General features: G+C 48.4%; 2 protein-coding genes across 3 annotated transcripts; one reads left to right on the top strand and one right to left on the bottom strand.

Annotated features, from left to right (window-relative positions):
• The first annotated feature begins 397 nt into the window (after positions 1-397).
• Positions 398-6,598, top strand: apmap (adipocyte plasma membrane associated protein). Of its 2 annotated transcripts, none has more exons than XM_085476849.1 (9): positions 398-643; positions 948-1,064; positions 1,347-1,462; positions 1,537-1,629; positions 2,461-2,580; positions 2,781-2,955; positions 3,146-3,280; positions 4,756-4,948; positions 6,041-6,598. In XM_085476849.1, exons 1-9 carry the CDS (start codon positions 552-554, stop codon positions 6,248-6,250), a joined length of 1,251 nt encoding a protein of 416 aa, XP_085332975.1. In that variant the 5' UTR covers positions 398-551; the 3' UTR covers positions 6,251-6,598. The 2 variants fall into 2 exon arrangements, with proteins under 2 accessions (XP_085332975.1, XP_085332976.1); XM_085476850.1 differs by having other exon boundaries at positions 399-643; positions 2,464-2,580.
• Positions 6,599-13,270: 6,672 nt separating this feature from the next.
• On the bottom strand, positions 13,271-17,184 carry cst7 (cystatin f). The gene is made up of 4 exons (XM_085476683.1): positions 16,969-17,184; positions 14,167-14,345; positions 13,904-14,023; positions 13,271-13,478 (listed from the first exon to the last, which is right to left on the bottom strand). The coding sequence occupies exons 1-4, from the start codon at positions 17,012-17,014 to the stop codon at positions 13,395-13,397; spliced, it is 429 nt and encodes a 142-aa protein (XP_085332809.1). The 5' UTR covers positions 17,015-17,184; the 3' UTR covers positions 13,271-13,394.
• Between the last annotated feature and the right edge of the window lie 1,046 nt (positions 17,185-18,230).

Genomic DNA, 18,230 nt, shown 5'->3' with positions numbered 1-18,230 from the left:
TGTATGACATTTTTTTATTTCACCGTTCATTAACCGCACAGAGAAGGCATGGTTTAAATATGTTAACATTTTCTTTAAGTAAACATTATTAAAGTTCTTCATGACTGGGCCAAGTGTCCTCTTTTTTGGAAATCACAATATGGTCACATTTCAAGAATAAGATGTGGACATACTGGTTCGAACACTACACTGTTGATGGTGGGGAAATATAACAGGGAAATGTGAGGAAACCGTGGATCGTGTCTCACAGTATCAGGTGGAGAGAAGCCCACTGACCCAGAACCTGAAGGTTAGCGGGCCTTGTTCCAGTTTGTAAAAGAGGGTAAAATGTTTGGGAGGACGGAGGGTTTTGTAGAGGTCGTTCCGGTCCACACCGGCTGGTGGCGGTAATGCACCGTTTTGTTGTTTGCCAACCGCCAACAACATTTAGAAGAAGACGAATCCCTGCTCGCTGTCAGAGCAGGCTGCTGCTTCACTCGCTCCAACAAGCACCGAACCTGCACACGGTGACCGCGCGCTTTGCAACCGAGCCAAACCGAACCGAGCGCAACATGAACGAGTCGGCGGGACTGCGCTTCCGGCGGCTGCACCGCCCGCAGGTGATCACCGACGAGCTGCCGGAGCAGCGGCGCAAAGGGTCCAGGTAAGAGCCGCTGGGTTTGTTCTCACCGAGGCGGTGTTGAGCAGCCCACGGGGACACGCTGCGTGTTTCTGTTAGCCTTCGTGTTCGGGGTCTTCTCACTCACACACGTTGACTCTTTCCACGCTCGCCTCGTTAGCTCGTGATGCGCACCTGTAAATGTGATCGTGCAGGTGTGTTTACGAGGACGCCTGCATTAATGAAGCTAGTGTGGGGAACGCGGTTGATTGTGGGGTCAGGTGGGTCCGGTTCCGGGGTGGGTCCCTGAGGAGCCCCGCTGCAGTCACGTCTCTGTTTCTGCTCTCAGCACCTACAGCGGGAAGATCTTCCGGGTCACGCTGCTTTCTCTGGGCGTCCTCCTGCTTCTTCCTCTCCTGGTCATCATCCTCATCCTCGAGTCTCCCATCAAGCCTGAAGTCTTCACGTGAGTGACACAAGTCAGCCGCTTAATGAATAATTCGTTTGGCTACAAACATCAGCGCGTTCAGAAATGAGTTTAGATGTTTTCAAAATAAAATCCATAAAAACGTGTGAAAGATCCCAATGTTTCAATCCTGGAATAACTCGATGAATAAAAACAGAAAGTAACTCTGTAATCTGAAACTGTCTGTTCAGAGAAAGTCACAATATTCATGTTAAATCCTTTTTGAAATAAAAGTTAACGAGTTTTTGCTGCTGCCCCTGCTGGTCGGTCGTGGTGCTGCAGGCTGAAAGAACCGCCCATGATGAAGGGCTGCTGGGAGCCCAACCTGAAGCTCAGAGAAGCTCAGAGACTGTTTGAGGACCAGCTCGTCGGCCCCGAGTCCATCGCTAACATCGGAGGTTGGTGTCAGACGTCGGCGGCGACCGCGGCGAGGAGCGCCGAGAGCTGACAGATTGTCCCTCTGTGTCTGCAGATGTTCTGTTCTCGGGAACAGCTGACGGGAAAATCGTGAAGCTGGTCGGTCGGAGGATCCATATGGTGACGAGACTCGGGAAGCTGCCGTGTGGTGAGTCGTGCTCGTTTGTGCTTCCGGTCTTCACGTGCTGCCTCCTCTTCCTGTGCGCTGTCAGAGTTTGTGGGCGTGGCCTGGACTTCAGGTTAGAAACACTTCAGCATGTCCAGGTTTCATGTGTTAGCCAGCTAGACGAAACCTAAATGATTGGCCGGTGTCCAGGTGCGACGCGGTGCTCACCTGCGTCCAGGTGTACCCGCCTCCCTCTGCTCAGGGCTTTAAACCTTACATCATGTGACGGAGCTGCAGGTGAGCCAGCCTGAGCTCTGTCACATGCTGACAATGAGCGAGGCTGACGGGATCAAACCGTCAGCCTGTGTTGAGCAAGGCGTTACTGTCAGCCTGCCTGCAGCCACACGCTTGCTTCATTTTGGAGTTTCCCAATAAATAACTGACAGTTCGACCTTCAGCCCTGATCTGCCGCTTTCAACACAAACATGTGAGAGACCTCGGATGAACCCGGCGACACGCTCAAACCTGCACAGCGTCACAGCACACCTGACACGCAGGTAACAGCACGCCGTCTGCTGACTCCAACTCAAACCAGCTGATTAAGCTGAAGTCTCTGGTTTAAGTTTAAACTTTCAGCCAGGTGTGTCAGGAAGAACCTGAACAGGAAGTTCAGGTCAGCGAAGGTAACGTGAGCTCGCTGTGGTGCTTCCTCCAGCAGGAAGCAGAAGCTCTGAGCTTTGTGCTCGTTGACGTTTGGAGCCTGTTTGTGCCAAAATAAAAGAATCGAACAACCTGAAAAGATTTCTTTTTAACCTTCCTCACACGTCTGTGTCCAAGCACATCTTGCACCCTTTCTGATTGGTCGATGTCCAGCAGGTTCCAGAGAGGACGAGCCCAACTGCGGGAGGCCGCTGGGGATCAGAGTCGGACCCAACGGGACGCTGTTTGTAGCCGATGCCTACCTGGGTCTGTTCGAGGTCAACCCCACCACTGGTGAGTGATCCCACTTCCCACGCTTCCTGCCTGCTGGGCTCAGGTGAGTTTCGTAGATGTCTTGTGACTGAAAGGTTCTGGCGCTCAAAAGTCTAATTCTGGGTTTTACTGTAGCACATCTGGATCAAAGCTAACAGCTGGACTGTATTCGTGCTGAGTCATGTGATCAGGTGGAGCGGACTGTGTGTTTTTCTTTGCAGGTGAGGCGACCAGGTTGGTGAACGGCGGCCAGGTCGTCGCAGGGAGGAAGCTGTCATTTATTAACGACGTGGCGGTGACGCAAGATGGAAAGAAGGTGTACTTCACCGACTCCAGCAGCAGGTGGCAGCGGAGAGACTACATGCACCTCATCATGGAGGCCACGCCCGACGGCCGGTACCTGCGTCCAACGAGTGTCTGAGAGCGCTGACAGTCAAACGTCTTATTAGAATGGCGTTTATTAATCATCCATACGTCGAAACATCTGTGTATCAGTTCACTTTAGTGTGATTACTACTTCCTGTTTGTGACATGTCACATTAAAAGCCTGGCAGCGGTTCTCTAACGCGAGCGGTTTCATCCTCAGCGTCCTCGAGTACAACACCGAGACCAAGGAGCTGACGGTGGTGATGGAGGACATGCGATTCCCAAATGGCATCCAACTGCTGCCGGACGAGGAGTCGGTGCTGGTGGCGGAGACCACCATGGCCCGGATCCGCAGGTAACCCACCCGACTCACCTGTGCCTGCGAGATCATCCGAGGCAGAGAAGTTCAGAACGTCCAGCACAAACTAAAAACCTCAGAGTTAAAAAGATTTAACCTAAAATCTCGAGCAAATCAAACCAGGCTGCCATCTGCGTTCTTTAACTTCCTGTGTGAGCCACTCGTGTACGATGGATGTTAAACAACCGTCTGCGATGGAGCACGATGGCGCCGATGCTGGATCTCGGTTGCCGTGGAAACAGGCTCTGAGATCATCCAACCCTTTTTTTTTTAACCTACATCAAGTGTGTGAGTGAGAGAGGGAGTCACGTCTTTCTGCGTTTGTGGGGTTTACATGTTACAGACCGCTGCAGTGAGGACGTCTGTTTTACGGGGACGCGTCTGCACTGTGAGGACGTTTAGTGAAGGTTCACACGTGCTGGTAGAAATCAGGCACGGTTACATAATATGTTACGTCAGCGACACACTGGTCCTGACACACACAGAAAGACGTGAGCGTCTACAGGTATTAATATCTTTGTGGGGACCAACAATTGGACGTTTATTATACCTGTGGGGACCAACAGTCCTTATTGGGACCCAAATCCACATCCCCACCAGATTGAAAGTATTTTTGAGACTCAAAATGTGGTTTTGGTGTCAGGTTAGGTTACAGTTAGGTCACGGTTATGTTTAGGGTAAGCAATGAGATGTCCCCACGAGGATATGAATACGTGTGTGTTTGTGTGTGTGTGTGTGTGTGTGTGCGTGTGTGTGTGTGTGCGTGCGTGCGTGTTTGTGCGTGCGTGTGTGTGTGTGTGCGTGCGTGTTTGTGTGTGTGTGTGTGTGTGTGTGCGTGCGTGCGTGTTTGTGCGTGCGTGTTTGTGCGTGTGCGTGTGTGCGTGTTTGTGTGCGTGTGTGCGTGTTTGTGTGCGTGTGTGCGTGTTTGTGTGCGTGTTTGTGCGTGCGTGTTTGTGCGTGTGTGTGTGTGTGTGTGTGTGTGTGTCAGGTGTTTTGCTTCCTTCCTGTCAGGCTCTGGCCTGAGCGGCGTGTGAACAGTAAACAGGTCTGTGGTCACGTCTGTTTTGAGTTACAGCCAATCAGAAACATGCAGTTCATTACACTCAGCTCACGATGACATAAATCAATATTTCTGTTGCAGCTGTCAGTCTGACCTCTGCAGTTGTGCTAACCCAGGATTTTAAGCTTTAATCATGTTCATCTTTTCTAATTAAAGAGACTAAAACATAAATGTTCTGTTTGGAAAAATGTTTTTTAAGCCGCTTTTGTTTTGAAATAAATAAAATATTTGTAAACATTTAATAAAAAATGGATATATCTGCTGTGACATCACCCGCTGCCGGGTGAGGTTCCCTGTGACGTGAGCATTTGGGTTTTGGCCCCCAGAGGCCGCTCAGCGTCACAGACAGCTGATCGGTGTCATGTGATGCAGTTTGTACGTTTGTCTGTCACGTGACGCTCTTCTGCACCAGGGTCCACGTGGCCGGGCTGAATAAAGGCGGGATGGACACGTTCGTGGACAACCTGCCGGGTTTCCCTGACAACATCCGCCCGAGCTCCACCGGAGGTTACTGGGTGGCCATGTCGGCAGTGAGACCGAACCCTGGCTTCTCAATGCTGGACTTCCTGTCCCAGAGACCCTGGATCAAAAAGTTCATATTCAAGGTAAAAACAGACTTTTATACACATTTAAAATTAGACCTGATTAAAATGTCTGGAATCTGACAGTGATGGCGGGGAGGTGATGGCGGTCACATGGTGGCGGGGAGGTGATGGCGGTCACATGGTGGCGGGGAGGTGATGGCGGTCACATGGTGGCGGGGAGGTGATGGCGGTCACATGGTGGCGGGGAGGTGATGGCCTCTGGCATGTTGTGGATGCTGAGAGCGGATTCTATTAACGTCAGAGCAAAGGCGCCGTTTGTGCAGGACCACGGCTTACATCCGTTGGCGCCTGAGCGGGGGAGGGTCATTTCTGTGATGTCACCTGACGTAGGCACGGGTGTAGCATGTGTTAATGTCGCTGACCGTCAGTTTTTATCTGATGAAAGCAGGCGATATATATTAAAAATGGCGAACGAGAACAAAACTGAAGATGAAGTTTTCATCAATGAATAAAAGCGAGATGAAAATATCTGCAGAGACGAGAGCCAATCACAAATGACTGAGCTGTGTAGCAAGGTGGCACGAGTTTGGAAGCGATCCAATCAGAAGCAGCCTCTGCTACAGCTAATGAGACGCTTCGTAAACCGCGTGGAGCGGCCGTCACCGGGGTCTGCTGTCATCTTCTGTTTAGTTTAGGAGGAAACTTCATTCAGAGTGTTCGACCTTTGACCTTTGGTTTAATTATCCTCAGCACACACTCGAGTGAGCGCCACGAGTCAGCTGGGTTTGACCCCCGACCGATTTAATGATCATTACTAACGACGTTGCTAAAGTTAAAACTCCGTCACGTGTACGACTCCCACTGGTTTGTGGGGTAAACGGCAGTGAACTCTGGAGTGATGATGCGTTTCAGAGCGCCTCTCCTTCGTCCCGGTGTCTGGGAACATGAATGAGTCATAACCCAGAGTTTTGTAATCTGATTGGCTGCTCTGTCTGCAGACTTTGACCTGGAGCGAGCGCTGTTGCATCAGACACTGGAAAACATGAGCAGCGGTCACGCCGGGTTCATCACCGTCACAGAGCACGCCTGATTTCCCTTTAACTCCTTCCTGTCTGTCTCCTTCTCTCTCACCTTTCCTCCACCCTCCTGCAGCTCTTCAGCCAGGATATCCTGATGAAGTTTGTTCCCCGGTACAGTTTGGTTGCAGAGCTCCACGACGGTGGCGTGTGCACGCGGAGCTTCCACGACCCCAACGGCCTGGTTGCAGCCTACATCAGCGAGGTCCACGAGCATGATGGGAATCTGTACCTGGGCTCCTTCCGCTCGCCGTACATCGCCAAACTCGACCTCAGCAAGGTGTAGAAGATTCAAAAAGACGACACGCAGACAGACATTTTTGTGACTTTGAGATGTTAACACGGCGTTAACCCGTCTCTGCCGGCTTGTTCCGCAAATTAAAGTTCCAGCCTTGGAAATATCCCGAGAATGACTTCACCCAGCGCCACCTACAGGCTGTCCCAGGAATTGGGCGGCATTCCCATTTGTGGCTAATCTCTGTTGATTTTTCCTTTTAAGATTCATGCAGCTTTAGATTTATCACCGTTTTTGATAATTTCTTCCCTTTTCGACGGTATTTTGTTTGACTGCTATGTTTAGACTTTTTATTCAGAACAAAAGTGTCCAGAGAAACAAGGTTTGTGTTTTTGTGTTTGTGCTTTTGTCGTTTCTTCACTGAAAACCACTGCGACTACAGCGTTCACCTGCGAGCTAACTAAAGCATACGTTACCTAATGGATTTAAGCTAGCAAGTTCGCTCGTGGCCTAGTTTTTTTTTTTTTTTAAATTGTACTCTTAGGGGCGGAGTTTGTTCCCTTCAGTCATAGTGCAGGCTTACAGATGCTTTGATTAGCAGTTAGCCTGAGCTAACCTAGCTGCCTCTGACTAACTTTGTTTACACAGAAGAAGAGCGGTTACTCACGGTGATGATCAACCTCCTGCTAACGCTGATGTCAGATTACAGGCTGCTTGACAAACTGCTTCGCCCTCTCGGGACGATTTAATGTGTTTTGATTGGCTATTGTCTGCACTACTGCGCTTGCACTTTTTTTTTTTTTTTTTTTTATCTAAATCTCACACGTTGGGATGTGATTATGGGTGTGTCTTTAGTGACAACCAACCAGTCACGAGAGAGGCTAACTCACCCTACCTGTAACTGTGCTTACGTACTTCAGGCTACAGTGATTGATGTCACATTACAGACTGTTTAACCCATAGGTGTCAAACTCTGGCCCACGGGCCAAATTTGGTCCACAGCCTAATTACATTTGGTCCGCGAAGCCATACCAAATTACTATTAGAGCTGGCCTACTGGTATTATACAGCTAATATATATATTGTTTAGTATTAAGCTTTGCTTGTTCCATATTCAGTTTTTCAGCAAAATGTGTTTGAGTCCATAAGAAAAGATTCATTCTTATATCTAGAGGAAGATATTTTTTTTTCAATAAATATTACTGTTAGCCCACGACTTTGTTCCAGTTTGGAATTTTGGCCCACTGTGTGTTTGAGTTTGACACCCCTGGTTTAACCAATCATCTTGCCCCTCCCAGGATTTCTTTGTAATTTCTTTGTGATTCGATTGGCCAACAGCACTGAAATATTTATACAATAGCAGTTTGATGGGCTAGCGTCTGAACGGGTTAGCTTGGGTGCTTTGGCAGGATTCAGGCGTTGCTTTAGGGTTAGATTGATAGATGGATAGGGGAGATCTTTTGTGACAATACTAATGTAGGGATTACCTGGCAACTGCTGGTCGCTAAGGAAAAATGTGTTCTCCCAGCAGGTTGCTGGTAGTCACAAGTGTGAAGTTGGTCGCTCCAGTTTCCCATAGTGGAGGATGCTGACTTGGCTGCAGATGTTAGCTAGCTAACCAGCGAACACTGATGAAATTAAAAAGCGCAGCACAAACTGGAAACAGTGATGGCTCCTCTTCAAAATAAAAGCTGTCTCTATCCACAGAAACTAACAAAATAAGCACCTTTTACTTTGAAGGCACCGTTGCTTAGTGACATGTTTGAAAGTGTCCACAGAGGACTCCTCTGTTAGCGTCTAAATCGATCACAAAGACGTTTTGAGCGGCTTCCTCTGTGAGTCCCGATTTCACGCCGGTGACTGTCGGTGACCTCCTGCTGCCACTCGCCCATCAGCTGGGAGCGCACACGTTTTTCTAGCGACCAAGCTTCAGACCTGTGGCACCGAAGCTACGTCCACACTGGAAGCAACATGGCGACTTCAAGCCTTTCTTTTCACAACTTCCAGACAGGTGACTGAAATGTCGTCCAATGAGAGCGCAGGATACCACTGATGAACACGGGTATGGCCTGTTTGTAGAGTTACCTGGGTAACCAGAACCGGGTGCGATCAGCTGTCACGAAACGTGGCGAGCAAATTGCTTCTGTTGTGGACGCAGCTGGATGTCCTCGCTGATCACCTCCCTCACACTGATGTCTGTTGGACGTCGCGAAGCGTGGACTCACATTCTTTGTGTCATCTGAGCGAGTCTGAGCTGTTATGAGGAGCTGTCCTCCTGCTCATGCCCTCCTCCTCCTCTTGTCCTCCTCCTCCTCATGACCTCCTGCTCATGCCCCCCTCCTCCTCTTGTCCTCCTCATGACCTCCTCCTCATGCCCTCCTCCTCATGCCCCCCTCCTCCTCCTCATGCCCCCCTCCTCCTCCTCATGCCCCCCTCCTCCTCCTCATGCCCCCCTCCTCCTCCTCATGCCCTCCTCCTCTTGTCCTCCTCCTCCTCCTCATGCCCTCCTCCTCTTGTCCTCCTCCTCCTCCTCATGCCCTCCTCCTCCTCCTCATGCCCTCCTCCTCTTGTCCTCCTCCTCCTCATGCCCTCCTCCTCCTCCTCTTGTCCTCCTCCTCTTGTCCTCCTCCTCCTCCTCTTGTCCTCCTCCTCATGCCCTCCTCTTCCTCCTCATGCCCTCCTCCTCCTCCTGCCCTCCTCCTCCTCCTGCCCTCCTCCTCCTCCTCCTCATGACCTCCTGCTCATGCCCTCCTCCTCCTCTTGTCCTCCTCCTCCTCTTGTCGTCCTCCTCATGCCCTCCTCTTGTCCTCCTCTTCCTCTTGTCCTCCTCTTCCTCTTGTCCTCCTCTTCCTCTTGTTCTCCTCTTGTCCTCCTCCTCTTGTCCTCCTCCTCTTGTCCTCCTCCTCTTGTCCTTTGTATGAATATATATATATAACATTACAAACTCGTCTAACCCTACAAATACGTCTTATTCTGCTCGTGTATTAAAGACGAGCAGCTTTGGTTTCCGTGTAAACGTCACCGACTTTAAACGTTTCCGTTTGTTTCCTGTTTTGCTGATGCGCTGACGTCGTTACGCCACAGATTTCCTCCGACTGCCAGAGCCTCTGCAGTCAGTACAGCTCAGCAGCTCCGTGCTGCCCCTCAGCAGGCCTCTGGAAGCTGGCCAGTCAGAGGACAGTGGGCTTTGAGGGAGGAGGGGCTTAAAGAGACGGGAGCTGAAGCAGCTTGTTTCAGACAGAGGATGATCCAAGCACAGACACAGAAGGATTATTCTGAACTGGAAGTTATGCAAAGCTGCTCATATATTAGAAATAAGCAGCTGGAAACGAGCAGAATGGGTCCCTGTAAAGACATTTCAATCATCCACGGAAGACTGACGCGTGCTTTTTTTTAGTTTGATTTTATAATTCAGGCGGTTTAGTGGCTTAGTATGGACAATGTTTCACATGCACTGAATGAGCTGCTTAGCATTAGCAGATTTTATAATAATCTTTGGGTTGAAGTTCTTCAGTATTTGTCTGTTAATCTTCAAAACTGGAAAATGTGTAAAAACTGAGGGAACCACTGGAGGACGTTTAACTGAATCATTTTGTTTTATAAATGTGACGAATGATCCAAGCTGGCTGTCGACTTCCTGTTTGACCTTCGACCTCAGGAGAGCGTTAGGTCGTGCAGCGTCTTTCGTGCAGGTCAGAGCACGACGGACGAGCCGAACAAACAAACCCTGAGATTGGAGACGGTGAAGGAGCCCGAGGCTGAAACGCACTGGCCTCCTAATAATTCCTGATCAGCGTGTCGTTATCTCTAACTCGGATCCGTGTAGAGAAGCAGCGTTTCTGTGACATCATCAGTGTGACGTCGGAGCCACAGGTTTCCTCACAGCCGGAGAACTTCACGGTGAAGTCGTCCAGTTTGGTGGCGTTTCTGTTTTTTACCTGAACAGTGATGATTGAGCAGTGCTTCTGTTGATTTTCTTTTGTGCCAAATGTGTTTCTCTCTCTGTGATGAGCTCTGTATTTCAGTCGCACTGCGTCTTTTCACACCAATGTCCTGCAGCCTTTCAATAAAAACTGAACTGTTATCGCAGCCTTCGTCTTCCTCACAGATCACACGGAGTCTCCATGAGTGATGTAATCCAGAGGCAGACTCCCACAGACAGACTGAAGTGGAGGGTGTTTTGTTTTTTGTGTTGATAACAGATGAAATAGGCTGAGAGGATGCTCAGACTGAAACGAGCTTGCAGGACGTGAACAAACTGCCTGAAGCACCAGCTGAGTTTAAGTTCCCCTCAGGTTCTGTGCTGGTGTGATGCTGCCACCTGGTGGTGATGAAAAGGAATGCCCAGTGACGGTGCAGCTTACAGAAACACAAGCTCAGAAACTGAGACTAAAGCCCCCCCGGGGGGGGGGGGTGAGGATGGACCACCAGCTGAGCCACCGTGTCTGTAGCTCCACGCGTGATGTCATCCATCATTTAGGTTTACTCTGATTACACAGATTGTGTAGATTACCGGTGAGTAACTCAAGCTTATAAAATATTACATTACACAGTTTGTCACCGACTCTGCAGCTCGGCTTTTCTCCTGACAGTCTTTACACATACAGCAGGTCAGCGTGACAAAGAGGAAGCTGTGAGGTCAGAGGTCAAATACTTTATTGTTGTACGGTACTCCGTCTGTCACAGAGAACTAAAAGAGTCCATGCACAACTTCCTCATGCTCCTCGACAGGTGCAGAACCGTAAATACAGGCCAAAGAAGTAGTAACGGTTCTCCCACCGCAGAGCTCCAGAGTCCTTATTTCATGCATCCGATGAAGTCTCGAGCACACCTGCAAGAATCACAGCTTCTTGGTTTTTAGGCTCTTTTGTCAGGTTAAGGAGACAGAACCTCAAAGACATCCCACACAACATAACCTGCTGTGAGACGGCGTGCTCCTAGAACACGTGAAGCATCGTCGGCTTTCTTTGTCAAACATGATCAATTCATCCTAAAAAGTCGATTCTGTCCATCTGGATGTTTTTCAGCATCATCAGGTGACGTCTTCAGTCTCAGCTGACTGCAGGTCCCCAACCTCATAAACAGCACATCTGCACAGTGACGCTGACTAACAACGGGCGAGGAGGTCAGTTTAGGATCCTTAATATGCAAATTGTCATGACCCCTGATCAAAGCCCATTGGTTGGCTGTGTCTGCAGTGTGAGGCCAAGCGTCTGGTTCCTACATCACGCTGTTCTGCTCTGCCTCAGAGTGATTAACCCTTTAAAGCAGGGGTGGGCAACTGACCCAGGGTGATATCTAAAACCTGCAGGACACCGGCCCTCGAGGCGTGGAGAACCCACCCCAGCTTTAAACCCTAACCCAGGGCTGCCCAATCCCAGTCCTCGAGAGCTACTATCCTGCAGCTTTTAGATGCATCCCTACTCCAACACAGCTGAATCAAATGAATGGCTTGTTATCAGGCCTTTGCCAAACATGATGGCATGCTGAAGAGGTAACCAAACCATTTGATTCAGCTGTGTTGGAGTAGGGATGCATCTAAAAGCTGCAGGACGGTAGCTCTCGAGGACCGGGATTGGGCACCCCTGCCCTAACCCATCGCTGGTGACCGGTTAGGGTTTAAAGGGTTAATAGTGCCATTTGAATCTGTCCTGGTGTAGGACTTGCAGCCTGGAACAGCCAGACTTCCAGTTACAACCTTCAGCTGGTCCTCGTGAGCCACAGACACCCCAAATAGGGCTGGGTATCGTCACTGATTTCTAGAATCGATTCAATTCCGATTCACAAGGCCCCGAATCGATTCGATCCACGATTCGATTTAAATCTGGGAAATTTTGACAGCCAGAAATAATATAATTCAGATCAGTACATTTACATATTTTTGTATCTATAAAAAGGAAGCTGACACACGCAAGACTTTATCCAAGGTGTGAGCATCACAGCAGAGGCCTTTGTGTCAAAGTAGCTGAAGATAAAACACAGAAAAACATGAAGGTGGTTTTCCTGGCCTGGATTTTATAAAAATATTCTGCAGTACATCAAAAATGAAAGAAAACCATTAATTAATGAACATTACCTCTGACGTTACAGCGGTTTTATTAGACACACGGCTAAGCGTTTTGCATTTTGAATAATTTTAAAAAGTTTAAATTTGTTCAGTATTGAACAGCAGAAATGAGGTTTTCTTTTCGGAAGAATGTAAAAGGAAAAAAACAGCGGCCGACAGCCTGTAAACAACAGTAGACTGGTGCGTAACAAGCAAGTGAATAATGAAGAAAGCGAAACTGTTCTTGAAGTACAGAGAGAGAGCTGTGCATCGCGGTGGAAGCAAAACAGTAAAAGTCAGAGTGAATTCATGACGATGTTTATGTGAAGCGTTTGGATCTTCTTTTGCTGCTGGTTCGGTCAATATTGTTTGGAGAGAGATAAAACTAACCGCTTTAGAATCGGCTCATAAAGGGCGTGAACACAAAGCGCGGACCCGCCGACACATCAGAATCAGCGAGCTGTCGGCTTTCAGCCCCGACTGTGAGAAAGGCGACATCTCACTGATTCTGATCCGCTGTGTGTTTAAGTCTATGTGCAGAATCCGTGTTCCTGCTCTCATTTACTGTCTTAACTGTTTGGTGGTTCTTGAAATTTTGTGAGATTTCACCTGAGATTCTGGCATTTTGGGCAAAATAAATTTATATTAAAAAATCGATTCAGGATTTTAATGAATCGATTTTACGTTATCCAAGCCAGAATCGATTTTAATCGATGAATCGATTATAAGAACCCACCCCTAACCCCAAAGCTCCGGAAACAAAGAGCACGTTTAAATGAAAGATGAGCCACATGCTCCTCTCTGCATGGATTCATGACAAACGGTTTTAATGGAGCAAGCGGAGGCGTTCACAGTCTGACCAGCAGGGGGCCTCGTCCTCCATCAGCCATAGCAGGATTTAAAGTCCTGATGAATCCACGAGTGTCGCTGAGCTCTGACAGATGTTCGACTGAGAAACCTCAAAACTCAGAGACGGTTCGATGGGTCGATTTATCGCTGAAATAAAGACGTTCACGCACGCAGAGTTCAGTTTCATCTTTAATACTGAAATATTCAGAGAACAGAGATGAACGTGGACGACTGACAGTTTCTATTCAGTGGATGAAGACGGGCGACAGCGGCAGGAGGGGGAGGAGTCAGCTGCTGCATTCACTGTTTGCAAAGTAAGTTGAAATTCTTCTTCTGTGGTTTTTCCCAAGGAATCATCCAAACATCCACGTGACACTGAAACACCTGAAAAACAGAAGAATCGTTTTACAGTACAACATGCACTACTGCAAGTTTTACTGCAGTACTTCCACTGCCAGGATTTCCAGTAATACTGCAGGAAGTGGTTTTATGTAATCATTTTATTTCAAATTATTTCAAACTGTCTCTGGCATCAACAATACTGCACAAATTTCCCATGATGCACTGCAGCTCACAGTGTTTGTTTCTGAGGCTTTACAGTATTGTACTGAGCAACTGTATAGACTCTCTGATGAGACGAGGAGGCTCGACCTCAATCTTCATCCTGACAGAGTCTTCTCTGCTCCTGTAATGCTCTCATTAAAGGTTTTATTATAACAGATGTCATCCTGTTTCTCAGAGTTGGGATGGAGTCAAAGTTAAGCAAGAAAGGGTTAGTCTTTCCTCTACAGTTGGCAGCTCAGACTCACCTGGTGGAGCGGACCGGGTGGCTGGAAGTCACACCTGGACAGGTCGTTGTTCTTGTCCCGTTTACGACACACCGTTCTGGAAATCTGAAAATCTGCCATGTACCGAACTCCTTTAACAATCTGAAACACACACACACACACACACACACACACACACACACACTTAGCGAGCACCTCACATGGAACCGCCCCCTACGCCAGCATGAACCCACGCCTGCCATATTTCCTGCAGATGCAGTGGTTGAACTCTGACCCCGTCATACCTGCTTCTGTGCTCTGTCGATGGTGGCGGGTTTGAAGAGGAAGGCGTCATTTGATTCGTTGTTGAAGAAGTAGGTGGCGTTGAGGACAACCTGCTGGAGGCCACGGTCATTCTTGCTGATGTTGTGTGGGGACCCGGGCATGGAGGGGTGATGATGCCAGCCAGACACCAACGTTCCCTCTGGAAGAGAAGAGCACCTACCGTCAGAGACGTGTCAGAAGTTTCTTCCTGTTAAAAGGGTGTTTTTCCTTTCCACTTGTAACAGCCACTATGGTTTGGTCTCCCTTTAAGACACCCAAGTCGAGGGTTGATGATGTCATCAGTTTGTGCCACTGGTCTCTCTCTGTGATTGTGTGGACATGTGCTTGCACGCTAGTGCATGAGGAGGGACGGATTTTATGTTTTACCTCTCCAGACACCTTTGTTTGCAACGTTATGGGTTGTACGAACACTGTGCGCTATGTTTGTTAAGCTGCAGCCGTTCAACCGGGCTTATATGGTTGATGAAGAGAAGGTATATTAAAGAACACACTGTGGAATTCCCAACGCCAGCGTGAGTGTGTACTCTTTTGGCTACCCTGCTAAGTGTTTTGCCGCCTCCTCTCAACCACTAAACGCAACCCGACGTTACACACTGTCACCAAGTCATTCTTCACAGGGGGGCGTCCGATTGTTCTCTGCGTTATTTGGGGTCTTTACAATATAAAGCACCTTGAGCTCTTGCTGTGGTTTGGTGCTGTATAAATAAAGTTGAATTGAATTAATATTGTTGCCCTCAGGTGTGAATGCGTCCGACTGTCCGTGTTAGCTCTGAGACAGACTGGCGATCTGTGCCCCGCCTCTCGCCCTATGGTAACTGGGATAGCCTGCAGCCCCCCCACAGCCCTGATAGCGATACGCAGGAGAGGACGGATGAGTTAACACCGAGTTTCCATAAAGTTTTTCAAACAGAACAGTGATCAGTTCAGCTTCATGTTTGAATGTTGTACACCTCGGAATACTCAGGCTGAACGTTTAGGTATAAACTTAAGACATTTTCAGAGAAGTGAAGTTTTAGGCGGGTGTCAAACTGTCAAAACAGCCACAGGAAACAGGCTGATGAGACAGAGTGGATCAGTCAGGGGGGACGCTCTGTGGTGATTGGCTGTGGGGATGGTGAGTCAGACAGGGTACGTGGTCTGAGAGGAAGAACCATTTTTCTGTGGTGACAGAAGCACTTCCTGTTGCCTCACTGCATTTAAAGACACTGTACTGTGTTTTAGCTCGTTTCACACACCGAGTTAATAATAATAACACACATCATCTAGGCATCTTTTAATTTTTAAGTAGTTTGACATTTTTAGAGCCTTTTGAAAAACGGCTGACATAAAGGCAGATGTGGTCTCAGCATCTCTGACACGCTCAGATGTCTAAACAGTTTTTACCTTTCATGCTGGAACGACGAGCCGAGCCATTGCACAGGCTGTGACACCTAGTTTTTGAAGGCCAAACTAACAGCGTTCATTTGTCTGTGCCTGTAGTTTATTTATGGTGTACAGGTCTCAGGTACCTGTAGGTCTGACCTGCATGGATACACGCTTTGATCACAGTTAAAATGCTTATAAAGCAAATATGTTCATCAGATTAAGGCATCACAGTAATTTTCTAATGAAACAATGCTGGTTCTGATCTTTAATGATGATTACACATGGCATTCGTCTAGAGCAGCAGCTTGAAATTCACATGAAAATCTTTCCTTCCCATCAGCCCGCTGCACTCGTGGTGTCACCGCCTCTCTGGTCTAATATTGATGAAAATCAAGCTCAACACGCCAGACTGAACATACACATTACTTCAAACATCATGTCTGCAGCCACCTCGCTCTGAGCGCAAACAGCAACCCGACTTCGTTTAAACGAGAGAATTTAGCAGGACGGTAGTCTGAGCAGCCTCTCACTCATAAACTGAGACAGTTTTTAGTTTAGTCATGCAGCGATCTTTGTTTCTGTTTTCACTTGTTTAAGTCTTGCTGATGAGGTTTCCGGTGTTTGGGTGTGAAGGCTGAAGTTGTAAACAGGTCATGGTGAGCGAACCTCTACAGCGATTAACTGAAATGAAACCAGTAACGGTGCGGTGTATGGGACACAGCAACATCCACAGACTTACAGAGAGCCCAGAGACTTCCAGAAGTCCAGCGTTTCTGTTTTTAAGATGTGGGATGAATGTTTGAAGGTTGCCCATAAATCTGCTGACATGACAAAGTGAGCGTCGCTGCAGCAGAAATGTCAGTCTGGCAGAAGGTGACCTCAGCGGGTCAGCAGAGGTCACCACACTGCAGGTGTGGGACGAGCAGACCTCAACAACGTCTAAACATGCGGGCAGGATCGTGACCATCGAGTCTGAAATGTGCCAAAGGTGGACTTCAATGACGACAGCGTGGCCTCGTTTAGTTTAAACTGTTTTAAGATATCAGAAGCTGACAACGCAGCAGCCATCCCACACATGTAAACCAACACTGATCAGGATGATAAACGCAGGCCGTGGTGACGACGCTCAGCACAAGAAGTACATATTTGATCAACTTTCTAAAATATCTGGGCATTTTCCATTGATCAGAAACTGTCTGCAGAGCAGTTATCTTCATCTTCATTTCCACCACATTAAGCTCTTGTTCATGTCTGGGACAAGTCGCCGCTTTGAAGTTGAAGTTGCATAGTTTTTGTTTTAAAGAAAGTGGAGCTGCTGCAAGGCCCCGACCTGCACAGACCTGAGTTCAGCTTTAACCTCTGACTGTGCTGAGACAGACACACACACAGAGTCTTACCCAGAGCGGCGAGCACAAACACGAGCAGCAGCATCTTCACCTCCATCCTTCTCACTGAGCTTCCTGCAAAGTGTCGAGTCTCAGACCACAGAGAACTGGTCCGTCCGCTGCCTCGTTGACGTCACTTCCTGTACCTGTTTAGATTAGCGAGGGTTCCTGCTGCACTCTCAGATCTGACTCAGCTGATACTAATCAGTCACCTCAGGCTCCACCTCCTCCTCTCTCACCTCTCCTCCTTCCTGTTAGATGAGGGTGAAGCAGTCACAGGCTCATTGTGGGCGTGCAAAACGTTTGCAGCTCTGCACATGTGTGAAAGTTTATCGCAGGCTGGGGACAGGAAGGGTTAATGAGGACTTCCTGACTCTGTGTGACTGCACTTCCTGTTGGCTTTCACTGAGTTTTTTTCAAAGGGTGAACGTGAAAAGGGCACGGGTCATTATCAGCCAAGGTTTCAGGTGAAACCATTGTGAGACCCTGCCCACACTATCATGTGACCTATTGAGGTCACCTGATGCAGGGTGTGAGTGGGCGTTAAAGCGTCTAGGAAGGATCTCAGACTGGATTATAGATGGAAGACAGTTGGTGTGCTAAGCCCCGCCCTCTGTCCAAAGATGGTCATTCACAGTGGACATAGATGCTTCCTTCACTCCTCTTTCACTCCGTCTGTCTTCTCTGTCCAACATGTAAACATTGGCGTCCTCAAAGAGTGACCTTTGACCTTTAGATGCAGATGAACAGCCGAGTCTTGACCCCTCGAGGTGGCTCTTCTGTGTTGTGTGTTTATGAAGTGTGTGTCCAGTGTAGACGTCCGAGCGCCCCTCTCTGCACAGCTGGTTTGTTGAGTTTGTGATGAACCAGTGTGTGGCTGAGTGTGTGTCTGGATCTGAAGTACACTGGGATGTCGTGCTGGGAGAAGACTGTATCATCAGTATAGTAAGAGGAATGTGTGCGTGCAGAGACGAGGCTGATAACTGCAGTGGCGCTGCATTAAAAACACGACTCTGTGATAAATCAGCGCACGGCTCAGGAACACTTCCAGAAGCCGGCGACTGTGAGCAGCTCAGCGTGCCGTCCACCAGTGCAGGTTACAGCGCCATCAAAGTCCACGTGACCGGCATGGAGAAACAGCACCGACCCGTTGATTTGGATTGTTACTGACATCCGGTGCATCTTTAGAAATATATTTACTGATATTTATTTACCTGCTGTAGGTGTTCCTAAGAAATATTCCCAAGTATAACTCAAGACTAATCGGATAGTTG

The sequence above is a fragment of the Copadichromis virginalis genome, linkage group LG13 (genome assembly GCF_057382275.1).
Source record: "Copadichromis virginalis isolate Kocher_CV1m ecotype Utaka linkage group LG13, C_Virginalis_male_GT1.1, whole genome shotgun sequence".
NCBI lineage: Eukaryota > Metazoa > Chordata > Actinopteri > Cichliformes > Cichlidae > Copadichromis > Copadichromis virginalis.
This window is presented reverse-complemented; position numbering and strand designations above follow the sequence as displayed.

Excerpts from the sequence above, each read along its gene's own strand:
- apmap (XM_085476849.1), top strand. The coding sequence starts at position 552 with ATGAACGAGTCGGCGGGACTGCGCTTCCGGCGGCTGCACCGCCCGCAG. Across the intron at positions 1,065-1,346 it reads ATCAAGCCTGAAGTCTTCAC|GCTGAAAGAACCGCCCATGA; the intron begins GTGAGTGACACA and ends GTGGTGCTGCAG. Across the intron at positions 4,949-6,040 it reads TCAAAAAGTTCATATTCAAG|CTCTTCAGCCAGGATATCCT; the intron begins GTAAAAACAGAC and ends ACCCTCCTGCAG.
- cst7 (XM_085476683.1), bottom strand. The coding sequence starts at position 17,014 with ATGGAGGTGAAGATGCTGCTGCTCGTGTTTGTGCTCGCCGCTCTGG. Across the intron at positions 14,024-14,166 it reads TCGACAGAGCACAGAAGCAG|ATTGTTAAAGGAGTTCGGTA; the intron begins GTATGACGGGGT and ends TGTGTGTTTCAG. Across the intron at positions 13,479-13,903 it reads CACCCGGTCCGCTCCACCAG|GTGTTTCAGTGTCACGTGGA; the intron begins GTGAGTCTGAGC and ends TCTGTTTTTCAG.